Source organism: Varroa jacobsoni, unplaced genomic scaffold (assembly GCF_002532875.2).
Source record: "Varroa jacobsoni isolate VJ856 unplaced genomic scaffold, vjacob_1.0 scaffold_568, whole genome shotgun sequence".
Taxonomy (NCBI): domain Eukaryota; kingdom Metazoa; phylum Arthropoda; class Arachnida; order Mesostigmata; family Varroidae; genus Varroa; species Varroa jacobsoni.
This window is the reverse complement of record NW_019213470.1, coordinates 130230-152971: the sequence shown is the minus strand read 5'-3', so window position 1 is coordinate 152971 and position 22742 is coordinate 130230. Positions and strand designations below refer to the sequence as shown.

Genomic DNA, 22742 nt, shown 5'->3' with positions numbered 1-22742 from the left:
TGTACCCAAATATCCAGGCAACGATCCATTACCCACATCCAACCGTAGTTTGGTTTCTATAGAAGTATGTATATATATAGTTTTCTGTTGTCTGCTTGATTGTTTGCGCACCAGTGCCTGTATATGTTTGCATCCGACGTTGGCATTGCGAGGAACTAATCCACTGCCCGTAGGAAGATCTGGTGAAATGCCCGTTCTAACGCCCGGTTCTCTAGAGCGAAAATAGTATGGTAAGGTTTAAATAGGAGTTCCATTCGTACGGCGCGCGGTTCTGAAGCCTGCAGCCCCAGAAGGACGATTTGTCGTTTCCATTTCAGAGACCATATAATTTCTTCATTTTCCTTACTATATTTTGGCTGTTTCGGCGTCGATGAGAAAGCTACTTCGTTTAAGGGCGGCGTTACGCACCACACGTCGCTGTTGTTCCCTGCTGGCCATTCGCGTTCCTTCTAATTAGATCTCAGAAAAGGATAGAGCTAGTGTTGGGGCAGCGGTGACAGATAAATCCAGGATAAGCCAGGACAAAGAAGCAAAACTCTTTCTCTTCTTTTACCTTACATTTTCGCCCCCTGTTTTGCCGGCCCACCCTTTTCCTGCACAGCGCAAGCGTAGGTAGCACGGCCGCGAGACGGTCCGCAGTACCGAAGAAAAGACAACACTCCCACTGTCACCGAACTCTCGCCTGCTTGGCCTAATCATGACACAAAGGGCAACCGCAGCACGGCTACATTAGTTCACACGCAGACAGACGCCAAGAAATACATCGATTTCTGGACCGGCGCAGGCCAGAGTACTCAGCTGGCACAGAACTCCGATCGAACAAGCCACAGTAAGCTGAAAACGTCCTCATCGATGATCCCGCTAGAAAGCGAGGAGGAGACAAGTAATTGAAAAATGAGGGTAGACAAAGCGAGTCCGAGAGAGAGAGAGGGGGGGAGGGAGGGAGAGGGCGTGAGAGAGAGAGATCCGGGGAGAGGGTAAGCAACGACAACAGTCACGAACGCAGGGTCTAAAAGTTTCGCAGAGTTCGAGCGGGTGATCCGTATATTAGCTATTGCCTTTCTTACAGTATTATGTGTGGGTTGTTTGTCTTACGCATTACGGAATTAGCGAGTCGGTGTCTGAGATTGCTTGTAAATGTCGTTTGGAAGGTTACGGGTTTCAAATGGCGAATAAAAGAGAATGCATTTATTCTAGTTTGTTAAACTGTTAGAGACGTAAGGAAAATCTCTATAGATTAGGCTGTATACTGGTATTGTGCAAATTGGCAGGAACTTAAACGTCAATTAATTCCGAGAAAAGATCTATTAAATATTGAGACAATCTGTTCATTAACTGCCATAGATACTATACTAACAAAAACATAGGGGGTAGTTGCATTTTTGTCCGAGTAACCACGCTAAGTGGAAAAAATGTAGTGTTAATCCACAGCGTTAATTTACATTAAGAGAGTTGATGGCATGAATCGCTAATAAGCAAAAATAAGCGTAAACCTTAATATAAAAACTTAAATAAATTAATTCAACTACAAAAGGTACGTAATCACATCAGACGTTGAAATTTACTTCCGAAAGAAACTCACTACTACAAAAATAGATCGGCTTTCGTGACGAACCTACTGTTTCTCTAGTGCTCACCAATGCTTATAATAAAAATGCTTGTTATTTGTGAATTTATATTTATTATATTTACGCTGGATTCTGCAAGTGTGAAATTTATATATAACAACTCAGCATAACATATATTTCGAACTATTTTCTAAGCTTTCGAAATTTAGGGGCCACCGACAACCTGAGGCGAATTTTTTCAATTAAAAGTTTTTGCTAACTTACCACCTCAATTTAGTTCTATAAATTTATTTCTCCTCTTGAGGCATAATCATAGTACGTTGTTTCTAAATTCTACAGACATTTTGATACTCAGTGATGGCGGCTTATTCAATTACATTATATAAAGATATGGATGATAGAATGGTTTATCATTCATACTCCACAGCGTCGGGAACTAAAATTTGTAGACGACGGCTCGAAAATGGGTCGGTTTTGTTTCATTTTTTTATAGAATAAAATTTTGTTTCAAAAAGAATATTATATATTGTTTTCTATATCGTATGATATAGAAATATTTCTAAAAAACTGTGTGCGATGAGCGAGGGATCGACGGCAGTAACAAAGGGAAATATTTTGGTATTGCCAACGTCGGTTCGATTCCCATGTGTGTGAAGTATGTTTTAGCAAGGAAAAGAGCTCGTACGTGTACACTGTATACTCGTATACTGTATATATTGGAAGGACAAAATGTTTGGTCTAATTTCTCTGCTGATTTTTCTTAAATACGCTTAGTGCAATATTAATACTAATCAAATCAGCACAACAAATTTTCATCATTTAATTAAAGCTCTTCTATGCATTTTAACTCCTACAAAATAAAAAATTGATATTTCTGTAACGCTACACATATGAACTGCGTGGCAATACATTTACATATTACTTACCAAACGGTATTTCTAAATAATTTCTCTAGTTTTATAGTGCTTTAGATACCTTCCTTTTTTAGACAAAAATTTTCTCAAATATATCATTTTGCCAAGCGTAGGTCAGCTCTTTAATAAGTGCATAGTTGGAAACGAAAAGGTGTAAATAAAGGGTGTAGTACCGTGTGTCAGGATGGCCGAGCGGTCCAAGGCGCTGCGTTCAGGTCGCAGTCCGGTCTTCCGGGCGTGGGTTCGAATCCCACTTCTGACACTAACTTTTTTAACTTTTCATATAACTTGTCAGGGTTATTACCGACATCATACCCATTATATATATACACATATTATATAATACTCTCAAATGTTCTAAACAAAACTATAAAACAATCTGCTGTCGATTTCTCAATGCAGAATCTAACATTTGCAGAACTAATTTTACCCACAAAGCTATGAAAGTTTGATTAAGCGTATTTTTTAATGTAGCCTGAACGATACATCACTGGCCAAATTCAAGCAATATTGCGTCCATTAATATGTATCCTGTATCCTTTATTATGATACATTAATATGTATCTTTTGTCCTCCTAAGCAACTCAGAATGTCAGTGAACTAAAATGCAGAGATCAGGGGTTTTTAATGTGTTGCCTGTCACACGATCTTGGCCGTAAGCCCGAACCAGAATTCGAGACTTTAGACGTTTTTATATCCGCAAATGTGTTTTGACGGAATCCAGTTAACTAGTACGTGGTGAATATATGTAATTAAATGAGTTTAGATATTTATAATACTTTATAGACATAGTAGGTATCTTTGATCTATTGATTGAAATAACTGTGATTTTGTTCTTATGTGACGACACATCAATGAGGATTTGAAATGAAATTGCTTGAAACTCTCTCATCAACATCAATAAGTACATATAAATTGACAAAACTTAACTATAGCCTGTTCTTACACAGTATACTGTACCAAACTTTTTACAATCTGGAGTTGACCACTACAATCGCCTTGATTACTGGTATCAGTTTTATTTGTGATGTTCATTAATCGATTTCCCAATTTTATATGTATGTTCATCATGAGTGTATCGTACGCAAGAAAACTCGATTGGGTTCAACTTTGTACTACTTAATTGCATTGACGGCGGCTGAAGTCTTCCGGAAAACTGAAGCTTGTATGTGTTTGCAAGCTTAGATTCTTCAAGCAATCTTCCTTCATTGTACTCGATCCATTTTCCGTTTTCCGACTAAATCGTTGTGTAAGCGGGAGCCTCGGGAAGATCTTTCGTGTTCAGTCTGGTGGCAGTAAGCATTTGCGCGCTCGTTTTTCAGGCTATAGAGCATTCCTTTTGTCAGCCCATATCTACGCCATAGCATCCCAGCGCCAGCCCAATGCTTTAATGGCGCGCGAGGGTCCAATACTGCTACTGCTACTGCTGCGTTTTCCGTTTGATGTTCTATCACTCACCATCTTAATTATTCTAAAATCTTGTAAAGATCCATCCTCCAATCTGGTGCTTTATATTTGCTAGAAAATATTCTAAGTAAATGTCTTGCTTCGATCGCAGCTGAGTGATTGTATTGCCGCGTCATATAGCTTGAAGGACAATATTTGTTCTTTCATCAATAATGCTTACTCGTCGAAATAACCTTGTTCACAGTTGCGTGCACGGAAGTGACTTGAAATGTTATTGATTTCAATTGTTGCCTACTAACCACTTAGATGGGACCGCATCGTGGCTAGAAGAGACAGTCTTAGATCACATCTTTTATGCTCTAATAGACTAAGGTGCTTATTTAAAAATCTGCGCGCTTCCATACCAAAATATGACAGAGAACCAAAATGAACGTGAACATAGCGCGTTCCATAGACTTCAGGCCATTAACCACATGTTTTTGTAGTCTTCTACAAGGACTTCTACATAGGTGACAGCGAAATACAGTACAGGTATATCGTACGTTATAACAAAGCCGATTGTTAACTAGGCTCTTTTCTCGAACATACCTAAAACAGAAATTATCCGTCATCTAGTATTATAGAATATTAGGTACACGCTCATAGAGAAGATTTTCATTATTAATAGTAGGCAATAGCTAATAAATTATAGCTACATAGTTATAGTAAGTATATAGTTATTATAACATTGACACATTGCTGTCCTTTCAGGCTGACCTTTTATCAATTGCAAGCCAAATTGCAAATGGTATGCTGTACCTGTCTGTGCAGCACTTCGTCCACCGTGACCTGGCGACGCGAAACTGCCTCGTCGGAAACAACCTTTGCGTGAAGATCTCGGACTTCGGCATGTCTCGAGACGTGTATACGTGTGACTATTATAAGGTTGGTCACTACCTAATTTGTACACTTTTCGGCCTTCTCCGAGAGTTCACGTCTTATGAGAGCCGATCTAACATTTACCAAATGCTAGCCTCAAAGCAATCTTTAGAAGTTTGCTTATTAGAGCAGACCACTAAGCTGAGCGGCCTAAATCCCACTCTTGATTCCTCGTTGACCCGCATCCTGCCAACCCATCGACAACAGTTCCAATCGCCGACAGAACCATTTCAGCCACAAGTTAAGCATAGCTAGCGACCATTATGATACGCCGGGTGGTCGTTGGCTGTGCTGATAGCTCTCGCACCGATATAGCTTTTTAGATTAGATAAGAGCTTTAAATAGTACTAATAGATTTATTTTGGTCCTGCAAACAAACTCGGATGGATCAGATACTCTCTGCATTATCAATATCCTTCCTTTTTATATATCCTTTAATATAAAAGGAATTCCTATAGGATGAAAACACTGAATGACCTTTCGGGCAGTAGTACAACAAAAGATATTTTGTACGTTTCATGCAGGTTGTCTTGGTTATCGAACTTACGTAACTAACAGCTAGTGTTAAGTATCGTGGAACAGATGAAAATATGCCATGCTATCTAGAAAGCATTAATAAGAAGATCTATTATTTTATTAGTTTTTGTGGATTCTGTCCACCCATTGGTAGAAGGTGGACCTTACTTAGGTCCCTATGGCTTGACTATTAAACGCTAGCAGTTTGTGATCTTTTGCATGTACTACGGCTTCTCTTTATTGGCCGCTCGCATAAAACTACTGAGAACATTGGACGTCAGATCGGTTTTGGGAAACTACCTGAAGTTAAGCAACGCTAATCTGCCAGATCTGTTTAACACCAGACTGTACACGCAGACAAGTAGCATACGCGGACAATTTAAGATCATGCGCGAGAGCGAACTAAAAACAAAAAGGCCCGCAGTAAAGCCCAGTTATTATTGTTTATGGAGTAATTTTGTAAATTGTTACACATCATTGTATTCTGAAACTCTGAACGTCGGACTCTTGTTGATTGCAACGTTTAGACATTTAGAAATGTTCAAAACAAATAGCATTGTTCTAAGTAAAGCATTTGCTTCAGTCGATTAGAAACGCCGCACTGAATTGTAAACGGACAAGTTTTTTTTTCATTTGTTTATTGTATTTACGGCTGTTAGCACAAAATAGTTGAGTTTCGTGAGAATTTATATATTAACAAGGTTTGTATAGGTGAATAAACAAAAATGTTTGTTACATTTTACATTGTAATCTTCTTAAGATTAGGTGAAACAATGAAGTTACCGCAGTAACGTGAGAAACGACTAAATATGTATGTAAAATCAATGTTAGTTATTAAATCCTCCTTAGAAATTTAATTATTTAGCAAACGTAGCTTGTCTAATACGATGTCGATCAATATGAACAACTTCATATATTGATCTAGTATTTACTAGACGATCGCTCACTTCCTGAAAGGTCTTCACGAAGTTCACTATAAGAAACCGCAAATTGTTAATTCCGTTTTTGCTGCAAATTTTGCAGGTTTTGACAAATCAAATAGTTTATTAGACGAACGTGTTTATTGTCCTTTATTAAAACGCGGTTGTTTATATCTTCAGTCTAAACGTTCACGTATTGTGTCTTACGAATTGTACTTTACGACAGGTACCTGTGAAGGACTGTTTTAATTCACGAATATGCTATTTATGTTCGATTCTTTATTTTTTTTTTCTCTAGATTTTTTAGTTTTGGCTATTGATTTTAGAAAACGAAGCGTACGTAAACGAGCTTCTTTTTTTTTTTTGTGTTGGCAGGTAACAACTATCCAGTTTTATCAGTTTATAATCAAATATTATATCCGATACCGACTCCTCCTCAAATACGTAGGTTATTATTACTGAACGAAATGTTTTTCTATTGGCAGAGCTTACGTAGAATCCCCTGCTACAACCAGGGGTGTCTCTCAAAACTGGCCGTATTTAAGGTAAGGAAAGATTTACGGTAAGGAGACATGCGTTTAATAGATTGGTTTGAGTCTCACAAGCTTTGAACAAGGCGCACAAACAATACGCTGTTGTTGCACTTAACGGACTGAGATCGTGAGTCAAAAACAAAATTTCTTTTTTGAAAATTTCAATTAGGTTCGTGTGTAACGTATGAATAACTGATTAATACTTGTGCTAGTACTCTTGCGGAGATAGCCTCAATACGACAGTAGCATTTGCCAAGGGCATAAGCTATCTCATTTCATTGGCACAAAAAGGGAAATTATCGTTACTTGTGATTGTCTACAAAGTACAACTATATTAAGATACTTACTTTTGAAATTGGTTAACTTTTTTCGATCACTTGCCTTTTTTTTTACCTCTATTAATAAATTATTATTGCCAATATAATGACTGGAAAAGACCCAATTTCCTGAATCTGTCTATCAAAATAGCACAGTTATCAACCGATTTTTGCTAGTGTTATCACTTAATTGTTAGAAAATAACTATCGAAAGCGCCTATACAGAATGAACGTAACTTCTACTTTTAAATAGGTTCGGTACGATAATAAATCAATTCCACGATAGATCATCAGGAAATCATGCTATGTTCAGGCAAATGTATTATTTAATAGTTTGAACTGGATATTATTCTTTTAAAGATTTACAGATACCGATCGAATTGCTCTAAAAGAAACCGGTCGAATGTAAATTTAGTCGTCGTAATACCCCCTCAACTAATACAACCGCAGCGGCCAAAATACATGAGTTTACTGAACATTGAGACCGCTGTAAATACACTACCCCCGGACAGCATCGTCTTAATAATCATGTAGCTGATTTGGAGCTGACAACTGAAATAACACTTTCCGTTGGAGCGGTTAACGCTTTTTTAGCCGTGTTATTCGTCCGCTATGCTTGCGCGCGATAGGTGCGAAACGCAAGGTTAAGGTTTCTGAGGTTGAGATGAAACTAAAGCTGATCTTGATCGATCTCTCTGATCTATTAGCTAATGGCACTTAGCGTTGATAATTCTCCGAGCAAGCGAAGAGATACAATGAGACCTTTTAGGCCAAGGGCAAACACATGATTAGATTTTATGTTTAAAGGTTAACTATATATACGTGGTATATATATAGAGGGCGTACCGTTTGTAGATATGGGCACAGTTGAAAATCATCGTATAATGAAGAACGACAATTACAAGATGAACTCGTACTATTGATTGTCGCCTGTTAAAAAAAACATCAATGAGCGTGTTCCTTTCTGTTTGTGTGTGTGTGTATATATGTGCTTGTAATTAGATCGGAGGATCGCGTATGCTTCCGGTGCGGTGGATGGCCCCAGAATCAATAATGTACGGGAAATTCACTTTGGAATCGGATATGTGGTCCTATGGTGTTGTACTCTGGGAAATATTTACATTTGGAAAACAGCCCTACTACGGACACTCTAATGAAGAAGTAAGTTTATTAATCAAGTTGGTTTTAAAGCTTAGTTATAACTTAACGCTTCTAGAGCTTCGTTAAAATCGTTTCAGTACAATATATCGGATAAAACCCGTGAGATCTTAATAAGTAGGGTACTATAAAGATGAGTGACACACTTACTTGTACTTATAACATGATAGATGCACGTTACATACAGTGCGGCCATGCGCAGTTACATCATTTACAAATGTGTATATTTCAGATCGCTTGAAACGATACCAATAGTAAGCGCTATACTGTATATTAACCGCAATACTCAGCTAGATTTGACGGGTCGTATACCCGACAAATTGAACAAGCCGTTCTACAAGTATATACTGCGAATGAAAATATATGCACGTCGAAGCGGAGAATAAGCCAACACTGTTCCACGTGATTGTCACCACTACCGCATGTTTCTCCCTTTTCAGAAACACCCAGAAGCTACATTTCAAATTACCTTAGCTATAACCATTATTGCCATCATTGTTTTTATCATCGAAGTCGACGAAGAAATTTAGCATACCTAAAATACAGCCGACGGCCCTATAGCTCTAGCAAGGGGAACCAGTAAAGTGAAAGGGCGATTCTCGCAAAATTGCTGTGGTTAGTGGCACCTTAACGCCTGATCCAACCGTATTCCCATGAAAAACAAGACAGCTCTTCTGAAACACTTCCTTTTAACCTGGCATTTGCTCATCATAAGAAAGCGAATCTCAGTGTCTCTATGCTCCATGCCGCGCTTATGCCGGGAACGATTTCAATATTCGAATCTGTTCCAATTTACACCTGATTGCATACACATGTATATTATAGGCCATCCACATTCATCATAACGGTTTTATAAGGGCCTCATTAAACGGACGCACGATCAAGCAGCATTGCGGACGAAATCATCTTGAGCTCCTCAGCCAGCGGAAGACTTTATCTGTGTGGTCTGTGACGTACATCTGGCAACATTATATCCAGCCTGTTTTTCCCAGGCTAATCCAATTTTGAACAGAGGCGTTCGGCATTCACTGTATGTACTGTTACCCTTCTATCTTTATAGATTCTCATGCTATTTTTTCATCACCCACCACACTACATAAATCTGCCTACGACCACCAAAATTATCTCTGTAGTTACCGCCGAGAAGCTGTGAAAGAGGGCTTTTTTTCTGCTACTTTTCTGTAGTTTCCCGGCGCATTGTCTATCTTTGTCGTTTCTCTTTGAAGGCAAAATTCAGTCACATCTATGTGGCAGGGACGCGCTAAGGGGCCGCGATTCGGGCGCTTTGTTCCTCAACTCAGTAAGGCGAATTAAGCTGACCTGGGTCGTGGCATTCATTATTCGTTTAAGCTACCGCCGTGATCCAATAGTGCACGTAAAGGATACGCACACTCAACGAAATTTAGGGACCGAAGAAGGCCAGATGAAGACGAAAAGGAGCGCACTATGCTACGGCAAACCTAGCAAAAAAAATATGATACTGGTCATCGTCTTCAGGGCGAGCTGTGTACAACATAGGCAGCGTATCTCAGAAGGCAAACTGCACGACTCTGCTTTCTGGTGTGCAGTATTAGGAAGATACAATCTATTAGCTTAGGTAGATTTCCAGAGAGGCTCTGAATGGCTGAATGAAATGGGCTCTCTAAGGGCCTACATTTACCCTATTACACTTAAGAAAGGCAACTAATTACTATTAATTCATTGGCCTATTTGTGGTTGTATGGTATATGCAGCTTAATTTGCTTAGATGACGCTCATCAAAAATATAATATTATAATTATTGTCGCTGTCGAGCGCCCAATTTCCCAACACAAACGCCGCGTCCGAGTAACAATGATTTTACTCGTGAAAATTAATGCTCCGTTGGATTTATAGGAATATAAATATGTTCGTATAACCACCTTTTTCAGTTTGCAATTCGTTATTTTTTTATTTAGGGCATCAACAAAATTTGGAAACCTTGAAGCAAGAGAAAAAAGTGGCGCCCAACGTGGGGCTCGAACCCACGACCCTGAGATTAAGAGTCTCATGCTCTACCGACTGAGCTAGCCGGGCACGGTTTTAGCGTGCCTCAAGTCAGTACACACAACCAAATACCCAGAAATGTAGGTGCCAAATTCTTGTCGAAACGTCATACAAACTAAACGTTACCAAAATTTTGATATTCTTTTTTCTTACGCATTGCTCATTTTGACCAACTGACATTTTGACACACCAGTCTAAGTGGAGTCTAATGGACATACAATAATCTCTGAATACAGAGATTTCTAGCGATGTTGATGCTGACATTAAAGATAATGACCAGTGCTAGGATGTTGCAAGCGTTGTCTAGAATCTTGCCGTGTTGTCATAGAGCAGCAAAGAGAAATACAGCAAAATAGTTCGAAGTTTGCATGTCAAACAGTTACCTGCCTATTCTAAAGGCAATCGATAATGTCAGCCATATTAGCGTGTTGACGTCAGCCGTGATCGTATAGTGGTTAGTACCTTGCGTTGTGGCCGCAATAACCCAGGTTCGAATCCTGGTCACGGCAAGTTCTTTTTGGTTGAATAATCCGCATACAATAAAAATTTAGCAAAATTTAACAAAACACTTATCGAAAGCAAAATTAACCATATAAGCTGAACATTTATACATTTATACTATTTTACTGGGCAAAAAAATACAGACAAGACTTGAAACGTAGTTGCAGCCGTTTACACATGATTATTTGTTCTACAACAGTGACTAGATTTCGGTTAAAATCAACACACTCGTAACACTTGTTGTTGGCTTCTGATAACCAATGTGTCCCTCAACGAGCACTTTCAAATACAGCAAGTATACAATGCATACTAAGCGATGAAATAGCTTTCTGCCATCCTGCGATGTAGGCTATTACATACGGTGATATTGAGAGACATAGTACATTTTTTTTTATTAATATTGTACGCAAAAACAGTTGTAACAATCAATGGGCCCTTGATGGTGTATGGTATCGAATAGGGCAGCCATTTTGTTTGTATCAGCCTGTTAAACCAAAAACTACAGATTGGTAATTTTCATTAAGGCACTATCTCAGACAGGTACTACCATTCCATACTTGATCGCGGCTTTTGCAGTGACATTCTTTTAATTCAAAGAGTGGAAACGATCTGCTTCTACACAGTACAAAAATGTCTGGCATTCATTGCCAAACTATGGTCTCGAAGCGTGTAATGTTTACCACAGTTTTCATTTGAGCAGACAAATACTTGATATTATGGTGCAGTGATTACTTTGCGACAAAATTTCAACACTCAATATAGTTTTAATGGTATAAATTAGAGGACTCACCGGTAGCCTGTCAGCAAAAATATTTTTTCGTCTAATCGAAGATTACTCTTGCACTAAACGAGGACGTGAGAAGTGAAAGTTTGTAATATCACCTTTCCAAATTTTTATGTAAAGCGTAGTCCTCTTCAGGTTTTTACCTGTAAATTATAATCGACCGGGTTCAAATACGTGGTTCTGCTTTTTTGTAGTTGCTATATATATATATATATATATATATATAGCCACAATACCTATAAATAAAAAATAGAATGAACTTGATTGAAAAAATCATCACATTTGGAGCTATAATGAAGTGTATAAATGTATATAAATATATAACTGATAAGTGGAGTCATACGAATTTCTTGTGGAGCACATTATGCGTAGTACAGATCGATATCGGTTCCTAGAACGAAGAGAATGGTGTGCTAGATAAATCAATGATGCTACGGATGCTACTGGGTATTTCAATCTCAAAAAACTGGAAGCTCAAATATTTTATGTCACAGATTTTTATTTTAAATCAGCACTCATTGATTCACATTCCTTATGTAGCAGCCACCACATATTATTACATAACATCGACTTTATCCCTGTAGAGATAATCGAGCTCAATTTACAGCAACATGCGATCGAAGTGCGGCGCACGATCGTTGACTGTCAGCCGTGGTCGTATAGTGGTTAGTACCTTGCGTTGTGGCCGCAATAACCCAGGTTCGAATCCTGGTCACGGCAGGCATATTTTATTATATTTATATCTTCAGAAAGGGGCAAACAGCGGTTTGCAAATGGTGCAAAAATCCGTGGTGTCCGCAGGTTCAATCCAGACAGAGTAAACGTGATTTTTACTGATTTCTGAGCTCGGTCAAATCTTCATTTTGTCCTTTGCAGTCATTCCCAAAAATGTGTATAGAAATCACGCACATAAATACGAGTTCATAGCAAGCAATATAGCAATGTACTACATTTCAAGCTTGATGTATAGCCTCTTTACTTTTATTTGAAGCTGAGATTAAAATGGTAAATATTTCCACTTCAAATTACTAAAATGGTGTAAAGTTCCCCATAATACGTATTTTTTTGGAAGAAACTTTCAAACTACTTTTTTTTTGTGCGTTTTGATCTACAATGCCTCACCTGATGAACGGGTAGTCTTCTTTGCCGCTTGTGTGAATATTTTAATACGACTTTGTCTAGATCGGGAACTAAATAACAGGTCTTGCTTGCTATGATCATATTGACAGCTGCCTCGGTCTACATATATTGTAAATTAATTACTCAAAAATTGAGGCCTAATGATGAAATTTTGCTTTAATTCATACGACTGGCATTATCTGTAAAATAAATCAATAAAATCCATTACTTATTAAAATGAAGGAACGGATGACTATACTGAAGCTGAGCCAAACGCTTATTCGTTATTTTTTATTGTCGTGTCGTTGTTCTGAATACTATAATACTGGTGACGTATGATAATATCTTTTGCGTTGCTGTTTATCTACTCTTCCAGGTGGTAAAACTGATACTTCAAGGCATCCTGCTGTGCCCGCCTGAGGATTGCCCCGCCTATGTGTATTCTATAATGGCTGGTTGCTGGAAAACCGATCCGCTGGATCGTCTCTCATTCGAAGAGATCTGCAAACAGCTTCGCCAAGAAATCAAAAAAGAGGAGACGGATGCATCGTCTATCAAAGACTGCCGTAAGCTTGGCCAACTTAGTCTAGACCTGGACGACTATCTCTTACCGAAATGTGCCACTTCACAACTATAAAAGCCAGAAAGGCCTAAAAACGATTATATCGATTTAACTAAAAGTTGCACACAGAAAGAATGAGGCAGGGAAATTGAATATTTCATGAAAAGTAGTAGCGCAAAATCGATATGAACCGATTGGAACATACATTGTTTCAGCGACACACAAAAAGCATAAGACTTGAAAAGTCTGCATATAAATGACATGCTGCATTGGAAACAGAGATTCGAAAAGCAAGCAAACCGTATTCTAAGACACGTTCATAGCTCTAGTGCAAACTCTCACCAATTCATTGCATTCAAATGCAGAAAGTCTCCATCGGAGGTGAAAGACGACCATAGTGGGAAGGTTCTCAGCAATCCATGCGCCGTATCATTCGAGATCACCAATGTTACCGTAACTACAGATATGCTTAATATACTTTTTGTATTGCTTAATCACTCAGTGCTATATGCCGAACAGAATTATATGATTTCAATTGAAGTTTGTGTATCATAGATCTAATTATTGTCATCACTATTATTTTATATTTGAGCATGAACATACGCTGACCGCGCGAACGTCATCCATAGGTCAATAAAATCACAAGTTGCATTAATAAAAATCGAGCAAACAAAAATTGTATTTTTTCGAATCTTTTCATCACTAAAATTATTAGCGTAACAGACGTTCTTTTGTGCCATAGTATTGATTCCGTGATTGTAGTGTAGGTTTTAATGACAATGAACAAGAGCCACATGAAACTTCAAGGCACGTTTAGAACGGACGGAGTGGATAAGGTAACCGAGCCCTTGCAGTTCCAACAGGAAGACCGTAGTAGTCTAAATGAGAAGATTAATTAGGCCTAACCGCAAAGGCGGGAATGAATGTTTAGGTAACTGCTTTCTCGCGCCATTGTGATAACAGCCCAACTTACGACAGCAAGAGTTCATTATTGCCACTTGAAGCAAGTAGTTTCCGCATTATTTTGCAATTTATCCCCTTATAGATAAGCATAATTGGAAAAAGGTAAGAAAACCCACGTCGCAGTGTGTCAGAATGGCCGAGTGGTCTAAGGCGCCAGACTCAAGGCTATCCTTGCCTGCTTTCGCGGGATGTGAGCTTTCTGGTCCTCGCATGAGGGCGTGGGTTCGAACCCCACTTCTGACATAAATTTTTTTAATTGCACGTGACAATGTATTTCTTCGTAAATCATTTTTTATAATATCGTTGCTGGATTGAGCTGGTCTAAGATATATATTTATTTTCTTTCAAAAACGGTATCACATTTTGTACATACAGCCAGAGTGATGGATTTTTCATATATATATATATATATATATATATTTAAAAATCACAAACTCATTTATATTATGCTGATATCAATTACTCGGTCTAACTCCGTCATTATATTTTCCAGTTTTGGTATTTAGAAATCCATGAACGTTTGCCAAATTTTTTTCTTCAGTATAAACTGTAAATGTTCTCTTACCCTTAAATGTACCCTTAAAGTTTATAAAAGTAACTATTATATATAATATAACTACATATAATAGTTGTACTTGCATTACGTTTAGCTGATTTTCTTCTGCCGTATGACTGATGTATTCCTGCTTAATTACTATGACTTTTATATTGGAGAAGTTCGCCTATATATAAGCAAGGATTTTATTTGCTAGTGATTCCAAACTGTGCAACAATCATAGAATAATTTTACTAAATAGCGCTTTCTGTCGCAAGATGAGAAGACTATAGAACCCTCTCGTGCTGCAGGATATCTCAAATAAGAAAAATAAAAGCAATATAACTGTTCATTATCGACCATTTAATTGTCACAATATATTCATTTCATTTTTACAGCTGTGCCTACCACAGATAACACTTCATACTAAAGTATAACATAATGAACATGTACATAATGTAAATCTGTGTTCACCTAACTCTGGCTTACACATGTAGTAACCAATGTTTTCAAAATGAGCGCGAACACCTGTATGTGCATGGAAAAATATATGAGATTGCGTGTATTCCTTGTAGATAAAATGTGCACGGAAAGAATTTAATAATTATTCACCGACAACTGTAATTTAATTCAGAGACATAATAGATCTAAGCATTTGTAGCTATTGAAATAGTTAATACCACAAGATCCCGTCCATATAACGACATCACTTATGCTTAGTTATAGCCATAGCACAGCGATACACATGCTGTGGATTCAACTGAGTTTTCGGAGACACAACCGATTATTATTATTTTTTTTTACGTAACAACGGATACTTCTTAGTGTGCTGACCTATACTCACCCATTACGTATGTAAATCACACTGGATGCGCACGAAACTCGTAAAGCTTCAGTTGAAATGCTTTTCTCTCCTATATACATATCTAGAATTTACCGATGTTGAATAATTAGAAAATATAAGAACTCAGCAATTAGGCTTAGCACTCATATGGTATAGGGACATAAGAAAGAAAAATACATATGTGCTTGTGTTGAAGAGTGAAGGCAGTGAAATCAACTATATGAGTATATACGTTACATGAGCAGTAAAGAAACATATACATACAGGGTGCCTAAATTGAATATTTTTTTAATATTTTGTTGATAAAATTGTATTTAAATAAAAATAAATTGTGATGAAATTTTTTAATGTACAGGAAGTATCATTTCGAATGGATAATTCACCGCGATTTCAGCTTCAAAACGTAAATCACTCACTAGTCATTTTTGACATATCTGTTTTCTTAACCCACAGACATCCTTTTAATGGTTATTGTTTAATAGATACTAGTTAAATTATATTGATAAATATACCGATTAAATATCTACCCAAAACTCTAGCAGAATTAAATTCTGATCTGATTAAAACGCGCAAGTGCTCAAAATGGCCAAAAGATTTAAAACGCGCAAAATGACGCAAAAAGTAATTGTTACAGCCTACCTGAAGGATCCAATAGACAATTGATATCATCCTCGCTTAATAAAAATCCACGTGCATAAAAATGGCTTTTTAAACCATTTTAATTAGTTAGTCCTTTAAATCTAAAACCTGCTAGGCATCTTACAATCTACATTACAGAAACTTTTCTTGGATTTTTTAGAAGGTACATGAAAAAGAGGTCGCATGCAGAACGAAAGGCAATAACGTATATCGTTAATTCGGATAAAAGGAAGTTTTCAATTTTGTTTGGATTCATCGAAAGCGGAAATGGCGGATAGAAGTCTAATTTTGAAAAATTGAAAAACGCACATATTGTTTTGTTTTAAAAAAACAGGTAGCAAGTGTAGCGAATGGACGCTTACTTGCTGCGATAAACAGCCCACCGAAATCTACCTAATTTACCTACCATACCCTGTATGTATTGACCGTTTTTCTGGCTAGATAGGTTCAGCGTCAGGTTGGCATTTGTTAGAGACTGAGATCTGATCGGTTAAAATTGTTGGATTCCTTTTATTCCGGCTTCGAATAAAGCGCCTGCAAAAATTAGCTAGATTTGGCAATATTATTATGATGAAGGCGAAATTGCTACTCAGGCTTGTGAAAAAAATGCACTGTTTATGGTCAAGATGCGTTATCATCCGATCTAAACGATCCAAAAAAGATTCTGTTATCTTTTCTCTGTGAGAAAAAATGCTTCTCGTAATATGCGACTAATGAGAAAAAAAGTTGATGAAATCGTTTCTTGTGAAACGGTTGAGGCAAAGTGAATCACGTACGATCATAATGTGAAATAAGAAATCCATAATCTGCGGCAAAGCTCAGACTGACGCCAAAGGAGGTGATGCTATGTGTTTAATGTGGACAGAAATCGTACAATATGAGTTGCTTCCGCTTGGAAAACGATTGATTCGGACAACTAATGTTAACATCTAACATGATTATAACGAGACATTAAAACAAAGCGGAACTAGTGAACGAAAAAGGCATCAAGTTTTACCATAACAACGCCAGACCACATATGTATATTTAGGTACCTGGCAAAAATTGAAAGAGTTTGGATAAGAAACCTAGGTGTAAAGATAAAATGTCACGGAAGAATACAATTAATGCTTATAAACATTCACTTTGAACGTATAGCCTCTGTAATTTATTAAAAAAAATAATTAAACGCATCTAATTTTAGGAGTCGTACGACATGGATTGAAAAGCAAATAACGCAAAAGGTCAAAGCCTGTTTCAAATGTTCAATGAATTCTGTCGGAAAGGGCGTAGTATCCCAACCTGTACGTCCGAATAGTCGACACAATTGGATACAGTTCGACATAATAAAGGTATTATATTTAGAAAAAAAAATGTATCGTTAGTTAGCGAAAATAACCGTCTTTATACATATGAGTAGATGGTGATTTAAATATATTACTTCATAAATTAGTCCATGTGAAATATTTCGTATAAAGCAAATATCTTAATAACTTATTTGTGTATCCTGCGAGTAAACAGTTGATCTGAATTAATATCAATCCTAGATCGCCGAATTTCCGAAAGTCCGAACTTTCTAGAAAAGTAGTAATAAAAAATAATATAGGAGAGTTTTCAATACAAATAAAGGAAAGTTCAGGTTTTTTTAGCATGGGTAACTACATTTATTATAGATCAATGTGTATTTGTTTGTCAGCATTTGTGTTTCGGGACGATAGCATATTACTTGTATTTATAATATTTAGAGGTAATAGGAAAAAGTAGATGTGGTTCCAGCCGGGCTCGAACCGGCGACCTTTTGCGTGTAAAGCAAACGTGATAACCACTACACTATGGAACCATGCCATAACGGCAACCGCCTGGTGATTCGTGTGAACTCCGCAAAGCTGGTGGTAATAACAACTCCCGCTACAAAATTTGATTACCTTATCATTATTGCATCTTTACGTTCAAAATCAAAGTGTTTTTAAATGCTGTAGATCCATAAATGACAGAAAAGAAAGCGCTAAGCATGATGACTTTATGTATCATACGAATTTTTTGAAAACCAGTGCCTAAAACAGACTTTCATTTAGCATGAACTTTATTTCTTCTTCCTCATAAAATTAATTTATGTTCAGTGCCACTCCAAGAGAAGCAGGTAATCTGAAGGCAATTGATTTATATTGATTGAAGTCGAAAAAGCCATTGACAGCAAAACAGACACGCTACATATTCAACAAAAGCAAATGTAAGAACAATTTTTTTTCTTTAAATCTTTTACGAATTCATTTACTTGGACATAACTGCTTTAGTTGGAATTAACCTACCGCTGTTTACGTTACTTAAATCGAAAATCTAGCTGAAGAAAGGAGAATTATCTTAGTAAGATAAAACTTATGTGCTCTCTAGTCATGATACCGCGTTGGAATCGAATTATCGTTTCATAATGTTAGCCGTTTTACTTTTCGCACGCTCCTTGTTGGTTTTATTTTTCGAACAATTTCAAGAACCTAGTTAGATCAGTAACATAAATCAGTACTATTTTCAATATTTACATTTTGATTAATATTTAGTTTTACATATTGAAGTATCCTTACACGAGCTTTCTTTAGGAACATAGAAGGCCCTGAAAACTAATACATTAAAGCGGTATTTTCTTAACGAGCTCTTCAAAAAATTTACTTGTGGAATAATTATCGCATTAGCTCATCTATGAGATATGTAAGTTTATCGATATTTCGGTAATTGCAGAGGTTCTACCTTATTTTCAGAAGCCAATTCAATGAATCATCCATTATATCATGGAATTTTCAATGTACAAAACAACACTCCAGACGGGCCTGATTTGCAGTGAATTACTGCTAATCCTTTATTTACTCTTTTTTCCCGCGTGTTTCGTATCGTAGATAAAATGCCTGCATAAGTATATAAAAAAAAGTATATATCAAACGTATTTCTCTACTAATATTCGAATCCAATTAGGTGCGTATAGAGCACAGGCTCTATTCAAACTGTGTTAGTTATTTAAATCGGACATTTTACTCATATATATATTTTTTCTACAGATATAGTCACGTATTATTCTTGCTCTCCGCTCGCCCTTGCAAAGTATTGTAGCTTTAGTCACAGTGTTACTAATACTTTGGGCCACGCGAACTCATTCATCGTATTTACAGCATGCCGCAATACACTAATCCGCATTCATGGATGAAGGTCAGCCTCACAAAAGCTGAACTGAGGACAGGTTCATATACTTCACGCTGTTCTGTTATTAGAGTTCTATGTGTGCATACAAACTAAAATAGATGGTATTTCTTCATTTTTATTTATATGAATATTTGTAAAATTATAAACATATGTCAATTTTATGGGCTTAGATATATTCATATTATCAAAACTTCTTCTGTTGGAGTAATTGATTGTATATTTATTAGGGTTCAATACTAGCAACCAACTGATATTGGCTTGGGGGAAAACGCAATGGAATCCGCTCATTCGTGTGACATGATAAGCGTACGCCTAATAATACCCTTTCGAATAATAGTAGCCCCATTTACGTCTTTAATATCGATAGCAGTCGCTCTTTAACTAAACGGCCCATTAAGGGTTTCACCCAGAAATCATCGGCACACCGCTCTCATATCTTTGCTCGTAAAGCAACTGTGGTACTGTACGACAATCTTAGAACATAATTTAAAGTTAGGTTATTTATCTTGTGCAGCAAACACAATAGTCTGCCTCTACTATGCACTCTCATAACTGTTGCACACTCTTTCTTTCTGTAATCTAACTTCAGATTAGGATACAGAACACCGATATAGATAAGTTTCCCTGTTTGAGAGCATCATAGCACGCGTTATCTTGAAGTAGCAGGTGATTCCGGTAGTTTATGAATTTTATTTTATTTTGCACTTCTTAATCACCACTTTTTTGCAACGCATGTCGGCGACAGTCTTCTCTAGTTCAGTTTATCGCCGAAGTATACTAGGTAATGTGGAGTTCGGAGTTATCGGAGACCTTCCCACTTGGGACATATTTGTTCCGGGAATGCTAGGCCCTCCTCCAGCTCCGGCTCCACCGCCCGAGTTGAGCACTGCGACTGTGAGGTCATACAGATCCTTTGGGATGTCAGCCTGGACTGGACTGTAGTCTTCTTTGAACAGCAATGGTGTCCCATCCATCCTGGGATAGCCGCATGCTTGGATTCGTGCTACCTGCTGAATAAACTTGTATACTTCAGGCGGTAGATTTTTCCCTTTAATTGGACAGTTAGCCAATGCACAATAATAGTAATAATTGTTAGTTTCTAGGAAATCAAAACTACGGGTACGATTGCAAACGGTACCAGATATTCACAGAGTTAAATCAACATACGTAAAGTTTAACTTAAGCCTAATGATATATCGTGTATCTTAACGGTGTGGTTCAAGGATGTTAACAGAAACGGCGTTTAGGCTTTTCAAGGCTGTCAAAGCGATCACACGATCTTTGGCCTTTTTCCAGTCTTATCTGCACTAACAAAATCCACTGACAAAGGTAATGCACCTAGCAGGTACCAGAATTTAATTCATATTGGACTTTTTTTTTACAAAACGAGGGAAAACCTTAGCGACATTTCCCTAGCTTTAAATATCGCAGACACGTTTTTTAATTCGTTAACTAAGTTCGTTCAATCTTAACCAGATTGCATTACTTATATCATAGCTGAGAGCGCTTTTTATAAAAAATGTTATTAAATTGAAAACAAAAAAATAAAAAATAACGTATAATGTATTTCGATGAAAGTTTCAGTAAATGAATGCACTTCTAGATTGTCAATGTGCTTGTTAGGTTACAACCTGTTCAGTGCAACCAGTTTGTCTAGATAAACGATATGTTTTCTTGCGTTCTGTTTTGTCAACGTTAAAACTACTCATCATCGACGTTTGATGTAAACTATAGACGATAATATAGCTACCAACCAAGTACGGGCGGAGGCGCCGTTGGCAGAATTGCTCGATTGTTGCGTAGTATCGAAGGCATCCCACGTGCGTTTGAGGAACCCGGGCTCCCGAACACTCCCATAGGACCCCCAGGTCCCATTCCCAGTTGTGGCGGAGGTGGTGGAGGCGGCTGTTGTTGTCGCAACTCCTTCGCCCGCATGAAAGCTTCATAGCAAGCTACAGAACACAGAATTCCCTTTGCCCCTATATATAAGTATCATGCCGAGAAACAAAACAGTTACGTAGTCAGCTGACTTTAAAATATAGAAGTATTCAGCTTCCGATTGGAATGAAGTGGCTTCCTTAAGACAAGCAACATAAATTATCCCAAACAGAGGTGCCGGTCAATCATCATGTCCTTTAAATACATTGCTCTGTTGACTGAATTCTTGAGTTGAGTTCATTAAGAATCAACTCTCCTAGAGATGTTCCATGGGTTCATGGAACTACAAAACAACAATATACCAATTAGTATCAGCATTATTATAACGCACGAATTTTTATCACTGTTTAAGATAATACAAGGAAAAATAGTATTCAACAGAGATAGGCATGTGTTCTATAGATACGTTGTTTTGTATTTGGTTGAGAACCGTTTATTTACCCGTACATTACGTTAGGCTATGTACAAACCGTTATTTTTGTCATTTTTATTGCTTTTAACCGGCACAAGACACTGCTGGCACAGTTTGAACGGGGCGATCGGCCGGCCGTCACTCTCACGTTCATAAGGAGCCACTAGGTATCGTTCCAGCTTTGTCCACGACTCACGGAAAATACGATAAAATTTGTCCTTTGCTGGTAATATCTGAGTGCAAAAGTTAGGGTAAACTCTGGAGAGACGCGCTTCCTTTGAGATGTCATACATCATTAACGCCAACATTGTTGAGTTCAAGGGAAACATGTGGTACCTGGAGATTTGTACAACCGAAAAACACAAGAATATTGGACATGATTTGACAGATGTCAAGTGCCAAGTTCAAGTGGAAATATCGCTCAAACTTGAAAGTTGCGATAAGCTGTAACATTTGATAAAACAACAACAGAATTACCTGGATGAAACTGATTTGAAAATAACTCTATAAATCTTAAATATAGGATAAGTCACATGTCAAACTATTCGTTCTTTTCTGTTTCCCTACCAGACTTAGAAATGTAACCCTAACATATTTTTATTTTAGTGAACAAAAAATCAAAAAGAATAATTTCGTATTAACTACACCAGGCTCCTAGATACACGATTAAAAAAGAAACAAGGAAATCAATATTATAGATATACAAAAAATGATAAAGTAATAGAAAAATGTAAGCTTAACTTGTAGCCTGTGCTACATGGATCTCAATATATAATAAGATTCATATAATGAGAAAATATCTGAACTAAAAGTTGGGCACGAAATAGTCTCCCACTAAGAAAATGGCCGAGAAAGCATTAGCGTGATGATTCAACAACATCACTTCACGGTTTTTTCGTTTGACTGCCGTTTTTCTAACTTCTTGTTGGATTAATAATTTGTACTCTAAAATAGTATTCGTTTATTAAAAAAAAGAGGTCTAAGAGAACTGAAGTCTTAGG

The 22742-nt window shown here is 37.3% G+C and overlaps 2 protein-coding genes and 6 non-coding genes across 13 annotated transcripts in view; 5 read left to right on the top strand and 3 right to left on the bottom strand.

The window, feature by feature from the left end:
- Positions 1 to 13918, top strand: part of LOC111261551 (NT-3 growth factor receptor) — a 145588-nt gene extending 131670 nt beyond the window's left edge. The window contains exons 8-10 of the mRNA XM_086968753.1: positions 4640 to 4813; positions 8096 to 8254; positions 13057 to 13918. Coding sequence (XP_086824879.1) covers positions 4640 to 4813; positions 8096 to 8254; positions 13057 to 13317 — 594 coding nt within the window. The 3' untranslated portion in view covers positions 13318 to 13918. The remainder of the gene's footprint in view (positions 1 to 4639; positions 4814 to 8095; positions 8255 to 13056) is intronic.
- On the top strand, positions 2661 to 2744 carry TRNAL-CAG (transfer RNA leucine (anticodon CAG)). The gene has a single exon. It is a non-coding gene; the product is annotated as a tRNA-Leu (tRNA).
- On the bottom strand, positions 10234 to 10306 carry TRNAK-CUU (transfer RNA lysine (anticodon CUU)). Its single transcript has one exon. It is a non-coding gene; the product is annotated as a tRNA-Lys (tRNA).
- TRNAH-GUG (transfer RNA histidin (anticodon GUG)) lies at positions 10714 to 10785 on the top strand. Its single transcript has one exon. It is a non-coding gene; the product is annotated as a tRNA-His (tRNA).
- Positions 12210 to 12281, top strand: TRNAH-GUG (transfer RNA histidin (anticodon GUG)). Its single transcript has one exon. It is a non-coding gene; the product is annotated as a tRNA-His (tRNA).
- Positions 13919 to 14331: 413 nt separating the features above from the next.
- Positions 14332 to 14448, top strand: TRNAL-CAA (transfer RNA leucine (anticodon CAA)). Its single transcript has 2 exons — positions 14332 to 14369; positions 14403 to 14448. It is a non-coding gene; the product is annotated as a tRNA-Leu (tRNA).
- A 3521-nt stretch (positions 14449 to 17969) lies between these two features.
- On the bottom strand, positions 17970 to 18042 carry TRNAV-UAC (transfer RNA valine (anticodon UAC)). Its single transcript has one exon. It is a non-coding gene; the product is annotated as a tRNA-Val (tRNA).
- Positions 18043 to 19023: 981 nt separating this feature from the next.
- Positions 19024 to 22742, bottom strand: part of LOC111261563 (uncharacterized) — a 12291-nt gene continuing 8572 nt past the window's right edge. For all 6 annotated transcript variants that reach the window (XM_022835165.2, XM_022835163.2, XM_022835164.2 and 3 more), the window contains 3 exons: positions 21800 to 22077; positions 21146 to 21370; positions 19024 to 20439 (listed from right to left, as the gene is read on the bottom strand). In XM_022835165.2, coding sequence (XP_022690900.1) covers positions 20153 to 20439; positions 21146 to 21370; positions 21800 to 22077 — 790 coding nt within the window. In that variant the 3' untranslated portion in view covers positions 19024 to 20152. The remainder of the gene's footprint in view (positions 20440 to 21145; positions 21371 to 21799; positions 22078 to 22742) is intronic.